Source organism: Sapajus apella, unplaced genomic scaffold (genome assembly GCF_009761245.1).
Source record: "Sapajus apella isolate SASKATOON/1434 unplaced genomic scaffold, GSC_monkey_1.0 scaffold136, whole genome shotgun sequence".
Classification (NCBI taxonomy): Eukaryota; Metazoa; Chordata; class Mammalia; order Primates; family Cebidae; genus Sapajus; species Sapajus apella.
Window position 1 is genome coordinate 1,026,190 of NW_022437076.1, and position 12,574 is coordinate 1,038,763.

Consider the following 12,574-nt stretch of genomic DNA (forward strand, 5'->3'; position numbering starts at 1 on the left):
GAAAGAAAGAAAGAAAGAAAGAAAGAAAGAAAGAAAGAAAGAAAGAAAAAAAGAAGAAAGAAAGAGAAAGAAAGAAAGAAAGAAAGAAGGAAGGAAGGAAGGAAGGAAGGAAGGAAGGAAGAAAGAAAGAAAAAGAAAGAAAGAAAGAAAGAAAGAAAGAAAGAAAGAAAGAAAGAAAGAAAGAAAGAAAGAAAACAGAAAGACATGGTCTGTGCACTTACGGAATTTACATTTATTTGGGAAAAGGCACAGGCACATAAAAGCCAAAAATAGGAACATGAGGTAGCACTTGGTAAGTGTCAAAGAAGGGGACTTTGAGGGCCAGAGGCTGACTGATGGGCTACTACAGTATTAGAAAACCAGAGTCCACAACCTGATCAAATAATCTTGCATTGGCGCCAGAACTCAGAAAGAGTCGGAAAAACCTCTCAGTGAGCAAGAATGAATGAGTCAGAAGTTACTGCTCTAAGCACTACCGCAAACACCCATTCTGGTGAGACCACACCAAGGTTTTCAGCATGTGTCAGACGCTAATCAAAGACATCTCAGCTGGGTACAGTGGCTCATGCCTGTAATGCTGGCACTTTAGGAGGTCACGGCACAACGAATGCTTGAAGCCAGGAGCTCAAGACCAGCTTGGGCAACACAGCAAGACTCTTAGCTCTACAAAAAATTTTTAAAAAGTAGCTAGACGCAGTGGCATGCGCCTGTGGTCTCAGTTACCTAGGAGGCTGAGGCAGGAGGACTGACAATTCGAGGGTCGAGGCTGCAGTGACTGCAGTGAACCATGATGGCACCACTGCCCTCCAGCATGAGTGAAAAGAGACCCTGTCTCTAAAAAATAAAAACAAATCACAGACAGCATCTCCTTTAGACTCATCAAACACACTCATTTCATCTCTCTCTTTTTTTTTTTGGCCATCTTCCAATACTGTGATGCTCTGTCTCATTCTAAAAGGACAAGCAACTGACTGCACTCAGGGAGCAGCATAAAGTGAATGCTTTAAGGAACTCGTGGGGCCTTTCCATCCTCCTCCCAGCCAATCCTTTAAGCTCTGATGAGCCTGGAGAAGCTACAGACCTTGGGCTGCTCCTGAAGTTTTTTAAGATGCCATTTCCCAAGACCTTACCTTGCTCATGGCGGTCAGGGCAGGATCACAGGCAGCATCCAGATCCTGAACCAGCAGCTGAATACTACTGGAGATGACGCTGCAAATCAAACAAATCACTGTGGTCACCCTTCAAACACAGTTGTCTGAATGACTGACACAGCCCCTTCCAAATGTTTTAGGGCCTGTGTAAAAATCAGACTTATCATTTCATCAGCGAAGTCTGAGCTTTAATGAATGACAGTGGAGGAGGAGTCCGGCTCTTTCTTCATGTCCTGGTTTTACCTGGGTGTGTCCTCACCCTGTCAGGACACAGGGTCCCTGGCCAGTCTCCCCAGTCACCACCCCCAGTATCCCTGCTCACATCTTCCTCCAAAAGAACTGAAGAAAATAAAAAGTTAAGAGAAGAGGGGGAAATAAACTAAGAAGAGAATTTTTATTTTCCCCAGTAAGTGGCTGATGTGAAAGCTGAGGCTTGGCCCATGCCTGTCTCGTTTAATGGCAGTGGAACAGCAAATGACCACAATGAAAATGCCACATGGTCCTAACAGGGAAAGGAGGCTGTACTGCTTGAACTTCCCGGACAGAGCTCCCGCCACCCCACACTCTCACACCCTCAGTGGCTAAAATCAAGCCCTTTCTACTTTATATTTTAAAACACTGAAGGTAGGCCTGGTCTTCTGTGGGTTTAGGCAGGAGCAGATCAGGGATGGCCAAGGGAGAATGTCTTCTCTGTAGTTCTTCACAGTGAGACAATAAAGACCCCATAAGCTAAAAGCACAACTGCATTTGAGGAGGCACATGGCAGAGGCACCAGTTCTGAGGCTGCTTCTTAGTGCCCTGTAGGGACAAATTCTGACCCGACAGAAATCTCTTAGGTTCTGCAGTGACTGAAGCCAACAGCCTGAGGCATGCCGCTGGGTAGCGGAGAAAGGGCAGGCAGCGAGAAAGTACATGCGAGTAAGTGTGTGCAAGGTATGTATGCGTGCGAGGAGCACACATGCTGAATGTGTCCATCTCTCCAGTCAGATTGATTCACTCAGTCAGACTTAGACATGCTGGTGGGTAGCAGAGAGAGGGCAGGTGGTGAGCAAGTGTGTGTGAGGTACATACGTGTGCAAGGTATGTATATGTGCGAGGTACATGTGTGTGAGGCATGTACGTGTACGAGGTACGTACATGTGCAAGGTACATACATGTGAGAGGTACGTACGTGCTAAATGTGTCCATCTCTCCAGTCAGATTGATTCGCTCAATCAAACTTATATCCACTTTTTCTTTGAGTTTTTCTTCCAGCTGTTGGAAAATGGGAGAAAAAGACACATGGTTAATGATTATCCAAAGAAGTATCACAATCATAACAGTTAACATTTACTGAGTTTAATAATTCAGGCATAATTCCAGACACTTTTAATTCTTACAATCTTATGAGGAAGATTCTATTATCATCCTCGTTTCACAGATGAGAACATAGAGAAGGGGTCTACCCAAGACAGAAGTGGGAGGGCCAGGAATCAAACCTCCTCCAGAGCCCGTGCCCTTCAGCACGGTGCTGTACTTGTTTCTTATGACACATCAATAATTCACATCAATTCATTCTGAAAAGACTCTGATTTATTTAAGATACTCCCTGCCCCATGAAATACAGACTTGCCCACTCACGCTGGAAACCTTTGGTGGTGAGCAGCAGTAAAACCAGACGAACCAGTCAGTGGATGCTATGGGCCGAGAACCTCATAAAGGCGTTGGGGATACAGTGGTAAACAAAAGAAACGCAGTCCCTGCCGCCATCAGCCTACAGCTTGGGACAGAGACGAGGTCCCTGCTGTCATCAGCCTACACCCGGGGACAGAGACACGGTTTCTGCCGTCATCAGCCTACAGCGTGGGACAGAGATGCAGTCCCTGCCGTCATCAGCCTACAGCCTGGGACAGAAACGTTCAACATGCTCCTGAGCTCAAAGGAAAATACAACCAGACCTGGACTTGTAAATCCTTGAAAACATCCCTGGGAGTTGATTAATCTAGCACTGTAAGCCTATTACACAAACTGTAAGAATAGCTAATGTTTTATCCTTTTTTTTTGAGACAGAGTTTCCTTCTTGTTGCCAAGGCTGCGGTGCAGTGGAATGATCTTGGTTCACTGCAACCTCTCCTTCCCAGGTCCAAGCATTCTTCTGCCTCAGCCTCCTGAGTAGCTGGGATTACAGGCATGCACCACCATGCGTGGCTAACTTTGTATTTTTAGTAGAGATGGGGTTTCACCATGTTGGTTAGGCTGGTTTCAAACTTCTGACCTCAGTTGATCCACACACCTTGGCCTCCCAAAGTGCTGGGATTACAGGTGTGAGCCACCGCGCCCGGCCAGGATAACTAACGTTTTGTCTTAAATGTGAAAATGCTGTTGGGGAGCATAAATTAGTATAACCTTTTTTGAAGGCAATTTATTCAAAAAGCAAAACTGTAAATACATATACTGCCTAAACCAGCAATTTCACAACTAGAAATGCATTTCAATGAAATAAGGGGAATAATGTATAAAGATATGCAAGTGTTTTTGCAGTATTCATTAATTCAACCAATATTTACTGAAAGCCCACTTTTTCAGGCTGTGTAACAGAATAAGAGAGCTACTCAGTGAGCAAAACGGATCAATACTGTTCTCATAAAGCCTACATTCTGGTGTGGTTTTATATTACTGAAAAGCTGGAAACAATCTACGTACATATTTACAAGGGATTGATAAAACAAATTATGGCACAGGGGTATAATGCTTCAACTCTTCAGCAGCCTCTTCCTATGACACCGAAAATAAAATCCAAACTCCTGACTATGAACTGGGTCCTGCCAGCTGTCTGGCCCCGTCTTGCTACTTTCCACCTTCCCTGCTAGACCTCAGTTATGCTGGCCTTTTAAACTTCTGGGACACACCAGGGTCCTTCACCCTCAGGACCTTCGTACCTCACACTTCCTTCTTCGTTGCCCTGCTTGGCCCTGCTGACCCGCTCCCCTGCTTTGCCGCACCCCCCGCTTTCCAAGCCCTGCAGTCTCCTCACATGGCAGTCTCCTTCCCTAGGCCCCGAGTCCCTGCCTCAGTCAATCTCAACTCCTCAGAGAGGCTCTCCGTGACTACCCACTTCAGTAGGCAACTCCCTTATTCTAGCACTGCCAAGTATGTTTCTTTCCTAATATCACAAAACTGAAGTTACATCTCAGCTGGCTGGCTTCCTTAGTACCTGGCTCCCCTATTAGGTTTAAGTTCCATGCCAGAAAGAAACTGCTCTGTTCGCCTCTGTTAATTAGCACCAAATATAGTGCTTGGGGCACGGTAAGTGCTTACTGAAGATGTCTTGAAGGAAAAAAAAGAATGAATGGAACAACCTTGCAGGTGTTAAAAAGGCTGAGGCAATACTGGAAAGATATCCGGATTGAGGTAAAAACAAAACAATGCTGCTTTGTTGTGGAACCATATGCAGAGCATGGGCCCATTTTATTTAAAAAGATACAACCACAAACTGTTTTAAAGCTTATATAGTAAATGGCGGTTGCTCTGAAGGGTTAGACGATGGGGAATTTCAACCCATATGTGTATGTTCCTATGACATTTGAAACTTTTTAGGAGTGCGTATCACTTAAACTATTTAATAGGAAAAATTTCAAACATCTACAAAAATACAGAGAACAGTAACATGTGCCAAGGCCAGCATCACCAACTGTCACGACACAGCCAGTCTTGTCTGATTTACGCCCTCACATATTCCCCCATCCCTTCAATTACTTTGAAGCAAATCCTAGAATTCTATCATTTCATCTGTAAATGTTTCAATATGCATCTCTGAAAGATAAGCACTCCTGAAAAAAATAAGCCCAGGGGATCAAGGCCACAGTGAGCTATAACGACACCACTGAACTCCAGCCTGGGTGACTGAGTGAGACCCTATCTCAGAAAGTCTGTTTTCATCAAGATCCAAATAAAGATCACATACAGCAATTGGTTAATATGTCTCTCTGTTTTTTGAGACGGAGTCTCGCTCTGTCACCCAGGCTGGAGTGCAGTGGCACAGACTTGGCTCACTGCAACCTCTCCCTCCTGGGTTCAAGCAATTCTCTTGCCTCAGCCTCCTGAGTAGCTGGAATTATAGGTGCCCGCCACCACGCCTGGCAAATTTTTATATGTGTAGTAGAGACGAAGTTTCACTGTGTTGGCCAGGCTGGTCCTGAACTCCTGACCTTGTGATCCACCCGCCTCAGCCCCCAACATGCTAGGATTACAGGTGTCAGCCACCGTGCCCAGCCTCTCAAGTCTCTTTTAAAAATATATATATAATTAACATGTGGAAAACATACACATCTCTAGTGTTTAGCTGGATAAGTTTGACAGTCATACACACCCATGTACTCACCAATAATAACAAGATATTGAACACTTCCATTCCCCCAGAAAAGTTCTCTCATGCTCCTCTGCCCCTTTCAAATCAACTCTACCCTTATCCTATCTGATTTCTATTACCACAGATTAGTTTTGCTTGTATAGTATTTGAATTTTATATGTAGTAGCCCCTGCCTTATGTGAAGTTTTGCTTTGTACAGTTTCAGTTATGTACAGTCAACCACAGTCCAAATATGTTAAATGGAAAAATTCTAGAAATAAGCAATCTATACACGTTAAATTGCAAGCCATCCTAAGTATCGCAATGAACTCTTGTGCCATCCTGCTCTGTCCCGCTTGGGAGGTGAATCCTCCCTGTGTCCAGCTATCTGTGTTGTTTACACTCCTCACCTGTTACCGTACAGGAAAAACTGTGTACCATGTACAGGGTTTGGTACCATCTGTGCTTTCCGGCACTCACTTTGGGGCTTGGAATGCAACTCCCACAGATAAAGGGGACTAATGTAAATGGGATTAGATGGTATGTACGCTTGATGTGAGGCTTCTTTCAACATATTTCTGAGACTCATCCTATTGGTATGTATATAAGCAGTTCATCCATTGTATTGCTAAGTAGTGGTCCATTGTACGGACGCCACAACTTGCCATCCATTCTCTTGTTTAAGGACATTTAGGTTGCTTCCAATTTTAGGCCACTATGAATGGGGCTACTATAAATTTCCTTGTATACGTCTTATGTTTTCATTTTTCTTGGGTAAATACCTGGGAATTTGATCCTGCCACTGCTGGATCATAAGGTTTTATAAGAAACTGCCAAGCTGCTTTTGAAAATGAATATCCTGGCTTATATTCTCCTCACCAATATGTCAGAATTCCACATGTTCCACATCCTTGCCGATCCTTGTCATTGTCAGCATTCCAGATGTTCCACATCCTCACTGATACATGTTGTCATCCTGTCAGCATTCCAGATGTTCCACATCCTCGCCGATACGTGATGCTGTCATTCTGTGAGCATTCCAGGTGTTCCACATCCTCACTGATACATGTTGTCAACCTGTCAGCATTCCAGATGTTCCACATCCTCGCTCATACGTGATGCTGTCATTCTTATGTCAGAATTCCAGATGTTCCACATCCTCGCCAATACATGATGCTGTCATTCTTGTCAGCATTCCAGATGTTCCACATCCTCGCCGATACGTGATGCTGTCATTCTGTTAGCATTCCAGATGTTCCACATCCTCATTGATACTTGTCATTCTTGTCAGAATTCCAGATGTTCCACATCCTCGCTGATACGTGATGCTGTCATTCTTATGTCAGAATTCCAGATGTTCCACATCCTCGCCGATATGTGATGCTGTCATTCTCATGTCAGCATTTCAGATGTTTCACATCCTCACCGATACGTGATGCTGTCATTCTTATGTCAGAATTCCAGATGTTCCATGTCCTCGCCGATACTTAATGTTGTCATTCTTTTTTTTGTTTTCATATTTTTGTATGTGTCATTCTTTATCTCACAAGTCCCGAAGTTCCACATCCTCGCCGATACACGATGTCATTATGTCAGAATTCCAGATGTTCCACATCCTTGCCAATAAATGATGCTGTCATTCTTATGTCAGAATTCCAGATGTTCCACATCCTCACTGGTATGGCATGTTATTCTTACGTCAGAATTCCCGACGTTCCACATCCTCGCCAATACGTGATGTCATTCTTATGTCAGAATTCCCGATGTTCCACATCTTCACTGATATGTGATGCTGTAATTCTGTCAGAATTCCAGATGTTCCACATCCTCACCAACATGTGATGCTGTCATTCTTATGTTAGAACTCCTGATGTTCCACATCCTCACCAGTCATGTTGTCATTCTGTCAGAATTCCAGATGTTCCACATCCTCACCGATACTTAATGTTGTTCTATTTTTGTTTTTGATTTTTTGTGTGTGTCATTCTTTATGTTAGAATTCCCGATGTTCCACATCCTCGCCAATACATGATGTTGTCATTATGTGAGAATTCCAGATGTTCCACATTCTCATCAATATGTGATGCTGTTATTCTTGTCAGAATTCCAGATGTTCTACATCCTCACCAGTATGTGATGTCATTCTTATGTCAGAATTCCCAATGTTCCACATCCTTGCCTATACATGATGTTGTCATTCTGTCAGAATTCCAGATGTTCCACATCCTCAGATACTTGTCATTCTGTCAGAATTCCAGATGTTCCACATCCTCGCTGATACTTGTCATTCTTATGTCAGAATTCCACATGTTCCATATCCTTGCTGATAGTTGTCATTCATGTGAGAATTCCAGATGTTCCACATCATCACTGATACGTAATGCTGTCATTCTGTCAGAATTCCAGATGTTCCACATCCTTGCCGATATGTGGTCATTGTCAGAATTCCAGATGTTCTACATCCTCGCCAATACATGATGCTGTCATTCTTATGTCAGAATTCCAGATGTTCCACATCTTCGCTGATACATGATGGCATTCTTATGTCAGAATTCCCGATGTTCCACATCTTTGCCGATACATGATGCTGTAATTCTTATGTCAGAATTCCAGATGTTCCACACCCTTGCTGATGTTTGATGCTGTCATTCTTTTGACTTAATAGCCATTCCTGTCTCCCAAGCTTAATTTACATTTCCCTGGTGACTAATGATAATGAGCACCTTTTCCTTCACTGATTAAACATCTGTGTATATATATACGTATTTTTTTGAGGGAGGGTCTCATTCTGTCATCCAGACTGGAATGCAGTGGCGCCATCATAGCTTACTGCAACCTCCAACTCCTGGGCTCATGCAATTCTCCTGCTCAGCTCCCCAGGTGACTGGTATTATAGGCACATGTCACCATGCCCAGCTAATTTAAAGAATTTAAGCATTTTTTGGAGGGTTAGAGATGGGGCCTCCTTGTGTTGGCCAGGCTGGTTTTGAACTCCTGGGCTCAAGTGATCCTCCTGCCTCGGCCTCCCAAAACGTGTCTATCGTCTTTTGTGAAATGCCTGTTCAAGCCTTTTGCCCATTTTCAGTTGGAATGATTGCCTTTTTAGCATTATTAGGGGTTCCTAAGTATCCTGGATACAAGTCCTTTAGCAGTTTTCTGTGATGCGAATATTTTTCCTCAGTCTGTAGCTTATCAATTTTCTTAATGGAGTCTTCTGATGAACAGAAAATTTTACTTTTGATGAAGGCCAATTTATTGAATTTTTTTTCCTTTTATGGATAGTACTTGTATCTTGACCAAGGAATCTCTGTCTACTAAAGGTTATGGGGATCTTTTCCTGTTTTTCTTCTAAAAGCCTTATGGCTCTGGGATTTACATTTAAGTCTCTGATCACCTTGAATTCATTTTTGTGTATATGAGTCAGGGGTTGAGGCTGTTTTCTGTGTGTATAATCTGCTGGTATAGCCATGATCATTAGGTTTCTTTTCTCTCTTTAACTACCTTGGTATCTCTGTGGAAAAATCAATTGACCATATACACATGGGTGTTTTTCTAGACTCCTTACTCCACTCCATTAATTCGTCTGTGATTACTACAGCTTTACTGTGAGTTTTAAAATCAGGTAGTGTAAATCATCCAAGCTTCTTCTTCTTTTTCAATATTGTTTGGTTATTAGAACCTCTGAATTTCTCTGTAAATTTTTCTTGTCTCTTTCTTCAAAATAGCCTGCTGGAATTTTGATAAAGAGTTGTGTTGAGTCTATATATCATTTCACAGAGAAGGAACATCTTAACAAAGAGTCTTCAATCTACGAACGTGGTGTAACTCTTTACTTATTCATGCCTTTGGTTTCACTCAGCAACGCTGTGTCGTTTTCACGGTGGAGGTCTCATGTCTACCTGAGTCCACTCTGTTAGTCCATTCTTGCATTCCTAGAAATACCTGAGGCGACACAATTTATAGAGAAAAGTGGGTTATTGTGGCTGACGGTTCTGCAGGCTGTACAAGAAGCATGGGGCCAGCATCTGCTTCTGGTGAGGGCTTCAGGAAGTTTACAATCATGGCAGAAGGCAAAGGGGAAGCCAACACATCATATGATAAGTGAGGGAGCATGAGAGAGAGACAAGGAGGAGTTATCAGACTCTTAACCAGATCACTGGCCAGGTGCAGTAGCTCACACCTGTAATCCCAGCACTTTTGCTGGCCAAGGCAGGTGGATAATCTGAGGTCAGAAGTTCAAGACCAGCCTGGGCAATATGGTGAAACCCTGTCTCTGTTTAAAAAAAAAAAAAAACAGCCAGTTGAGGTGGCACATGCCTGTAATCCCAGCTACTCGGGAGGCTGAGGCAGGAGAATTGTTTGAACCTGGGAGGTAGAGGCTGCAGTGAGCTGAGATTTTGCCACTGCACTCACAGAGCAAGACTCCATCTGAAAAAAACAAACAAACGAACAAACAAACAAAACCCCAGATTACATGAGAACTCATTTATCATAAAGGATGTGTTAAACCATTCCAATCACTCCCATCAGGCCCCACCTCCAACACTGGGAATCACATTTCAGTATGAGATTTGGAGGGTCTCCATTCTGTACTGCTATAACAGAATGCCTGAGACTGGGTAATTTACAAAGAGAAAAAGGTTTATTTAGCTCATGGTTCTGAGAAGTTCCAGATTGGGAGAGGTACATGACACACGAAAACATGGTGGGAAAATGGAAGGGGAACTAGGAGTGTATGGAAACTGCAAACATGAGAGGCAGCCTCACTTCATGAAAACTCACTCGCATTGGTCTGTGAAAATCAATCTATTCTGACCCAGTCTCATAAGGAAAACATTTATCCATCTTGACAATCTAATCACCTCTTAAAGGCACCACTTCCCACATTGCTACATTGGTGAACAGGCCTCAGCATGAGACTTGCTGGGGCAAACCATAGTAATGTCTTTCGTAAGAAGTATTTCTAGGTATCTGATGTGTCTTAATTTTGTATTGCTATAACAGAATACTACAGACTGCAGAAACTTATTTCTCATGGTTCTGGAGGCTGAAAGGCTAATATTAAGGTGCCAGCATCTGGTAAAGGCCTTCTTATTATGCCATCCGCCGGCAGAAGGCAAGAGGGTGAGAGAGGGCAAGAGGGAGGAGAGGGGTAAACTCACCCTTCTATCAGGAACCCACTCCCCTTATGACGAACGCACTCCTGAAATAATGGCATTAATCCATTCGTGAGGACAGAGCCCTCATCACCTAATACCTCTTAAAGGTCCCACCTCTCAACACTGTTGCGTTATGTTTCTAACATAATGGGGATTATGTTTCTAACACATAAACTCTGGAGAACACAATCAAACCACAGAATGATGTTATAAACTGCTATTATAAATAGTATTTTAAAAATAAACTACATTTTTCAGGATAGCTTTAGATTTACGGGAAAATTACGAAGATCGTTTCCATGGCTCCCATATACCACTTACCCAGTTTCCCATTCTATTAACATTAATATATTTGTTACAATTAATGAATCAATAATGAGGTACTATTGGCATTGTTTTTAAATTTTATTTTCCAATTGCTTGTTACTCAGATTCTCTTTGTTTAATATGAGGTCTCAATCTGTTGCCCAGGCTGGAGTACACTGGTATGATCACAGCTCACTGCAACCTAGAATGAAAGCGAATCTCCCACCTCAGCCTCCCAAGTGGCTGGGACTACAGGCACCTGCCACCATGCCTGGCTACTATTTTTTATTTTTTGTAGAGATGGGATCTCACTATGTTGCTCAGGCTGGTCTTAAATTCCTTGGCTCAAGTGATCTACCTGCCTCAGCCCCCAAAGCGTTGGAATTACCAGTGTAAGCCACTGTGCCCAGCCTGCTCAGATAATATTAAGTCTCTGGTTTCTTCTTCCATTTCTCTTTGCCCCATCTGTAATCTTTTCTTAAAGAAACTGGATTGTTCTCCCTGTAGATTTTCCCAAGGTTTGGATTTTGCTGATTGCACCCACAAGTATCAAAGGACATTTTCCTGTCTCCTGTATTTCCCACAAATTGGTAGTTAGATGTAGAAGCCTGAGGGGATTCAGGTTTGTTTTGTTTTTCAGAAAACTACTCTTCAAAATGATGTACTGTACAGCTACCATCAAGATATATAATGTTTGGTTGCTGTTTGTGTGATGTCAAAGAGCCACTGATGCTCAAAGCCCAGATCCCATTATTCCATTAAGAGGTATAAAGAATGATACTCTAGGGGGTGCAGGGGCTTATGCCTGTAATCCCAGCACTTTGGGAGGCTGAGGCAGGCAGATCACCTGAGGTCAGGAGTTCAAGACCAGCCTAGCCAACATAGTGAAACCCTGTCTCTACTAAAAATATGAAATTAGCCAGGCATGGCATGCCTGTAATCCCAGCTCCTCAGGAGGGTAAGGCAGGAGAATCACTTGAACCTGGGAGGTGGAGGTTGCAGTGAGCTGAGATCATGCCACTGCACTCCGGCCTGGGCGACAGAGCAAGACTCCGTCTCAAAAAAAAAAAAAAAAAAAATCTGGGCATGGTGGTGGGCACCTATAATCCCAGCTACTCAAGAGGCTGAGGCAGGAGAATCGCTTGAACCTGGAGGTGGAGATTCCAGTGAGCCAAGATCATGCCACTGCACTCAGCCTGGGTGACAGAGCAAAACTCCAACTCAAAAAAAAAAAAAAATTGTAATTCTGTCTTTTCTTCTTCATTTATTAGCTAAACTTCTGCTATAAAGAGATACTTCCCATTGTTGATGATTTGGTTCTCCTGAGGGACATGTCACATAGGAAAGGCAAGCTAAAGGGTTTTTATTTACCAGTATTCAACTCCTACCAGTGATTCCTTAGCATTTCCAAAGGCGGTAAGTGAATTAAGAAAAATCAGTACAACCAAATGGATCTAAACACATTTGGTGTTTTCCATACACTGTAGCTAACATTTGCATTAATATAAACTAACATTTTTCAATATACTATAGCTAACACTCTCATGACACACACTGATGTTTTCCATACACTATAGCTAACACTCTCACTGATACACACTGGTGTTTTCCATACACTGTAGCTAACACTC

At 43.0% G+C, this 12,574-nt stretch overlaps 1 protein-coding gene and 1 long non-coding RNA gene across 6 annotated transcripts in view; both read right to left on the minus strand.

The window, feature by feature from the left end:
- The window catches only part of VPS53 (VPS53 subunit of GARP complex), a 166,638-nt gene that overhangs the window by 34,127 nt on the left and 119,937 nt on the right, over positions 1-12,574 (minus strand). For all 5 annotated transcript variants that reach the window (XM_032263449.1, XM_032263448.1, XM_032263447.1 and 2 more), the window contains 2 exons: positions 2,323-2,405; positions 1,131-1,209 (listed from right to left, as the gene is read on the minus strand). In XM_032263449.1, the coding sequence (XP_032119340.1) occupies positions 1,131-1,209; positions 2,323-2,405 (162 nt within the window). The remainder of the gene's footprint in view (positions 1-1,130; positions 1,210-2,322; positions 2,406-12,574) is intronic.
- On the minus strand, positions 6,617-9,737 carry LOC116540110. Its single transcript, XR_004264308.1, has 2 exons — positions 7,714-9,737; positions 6,617-6,806 (listed from the first exon to the last, which is right to left on the minus strand). It is a non-coding gene; the product is annotated as an uncharacterized LOC116540110 (long non-coding RNA).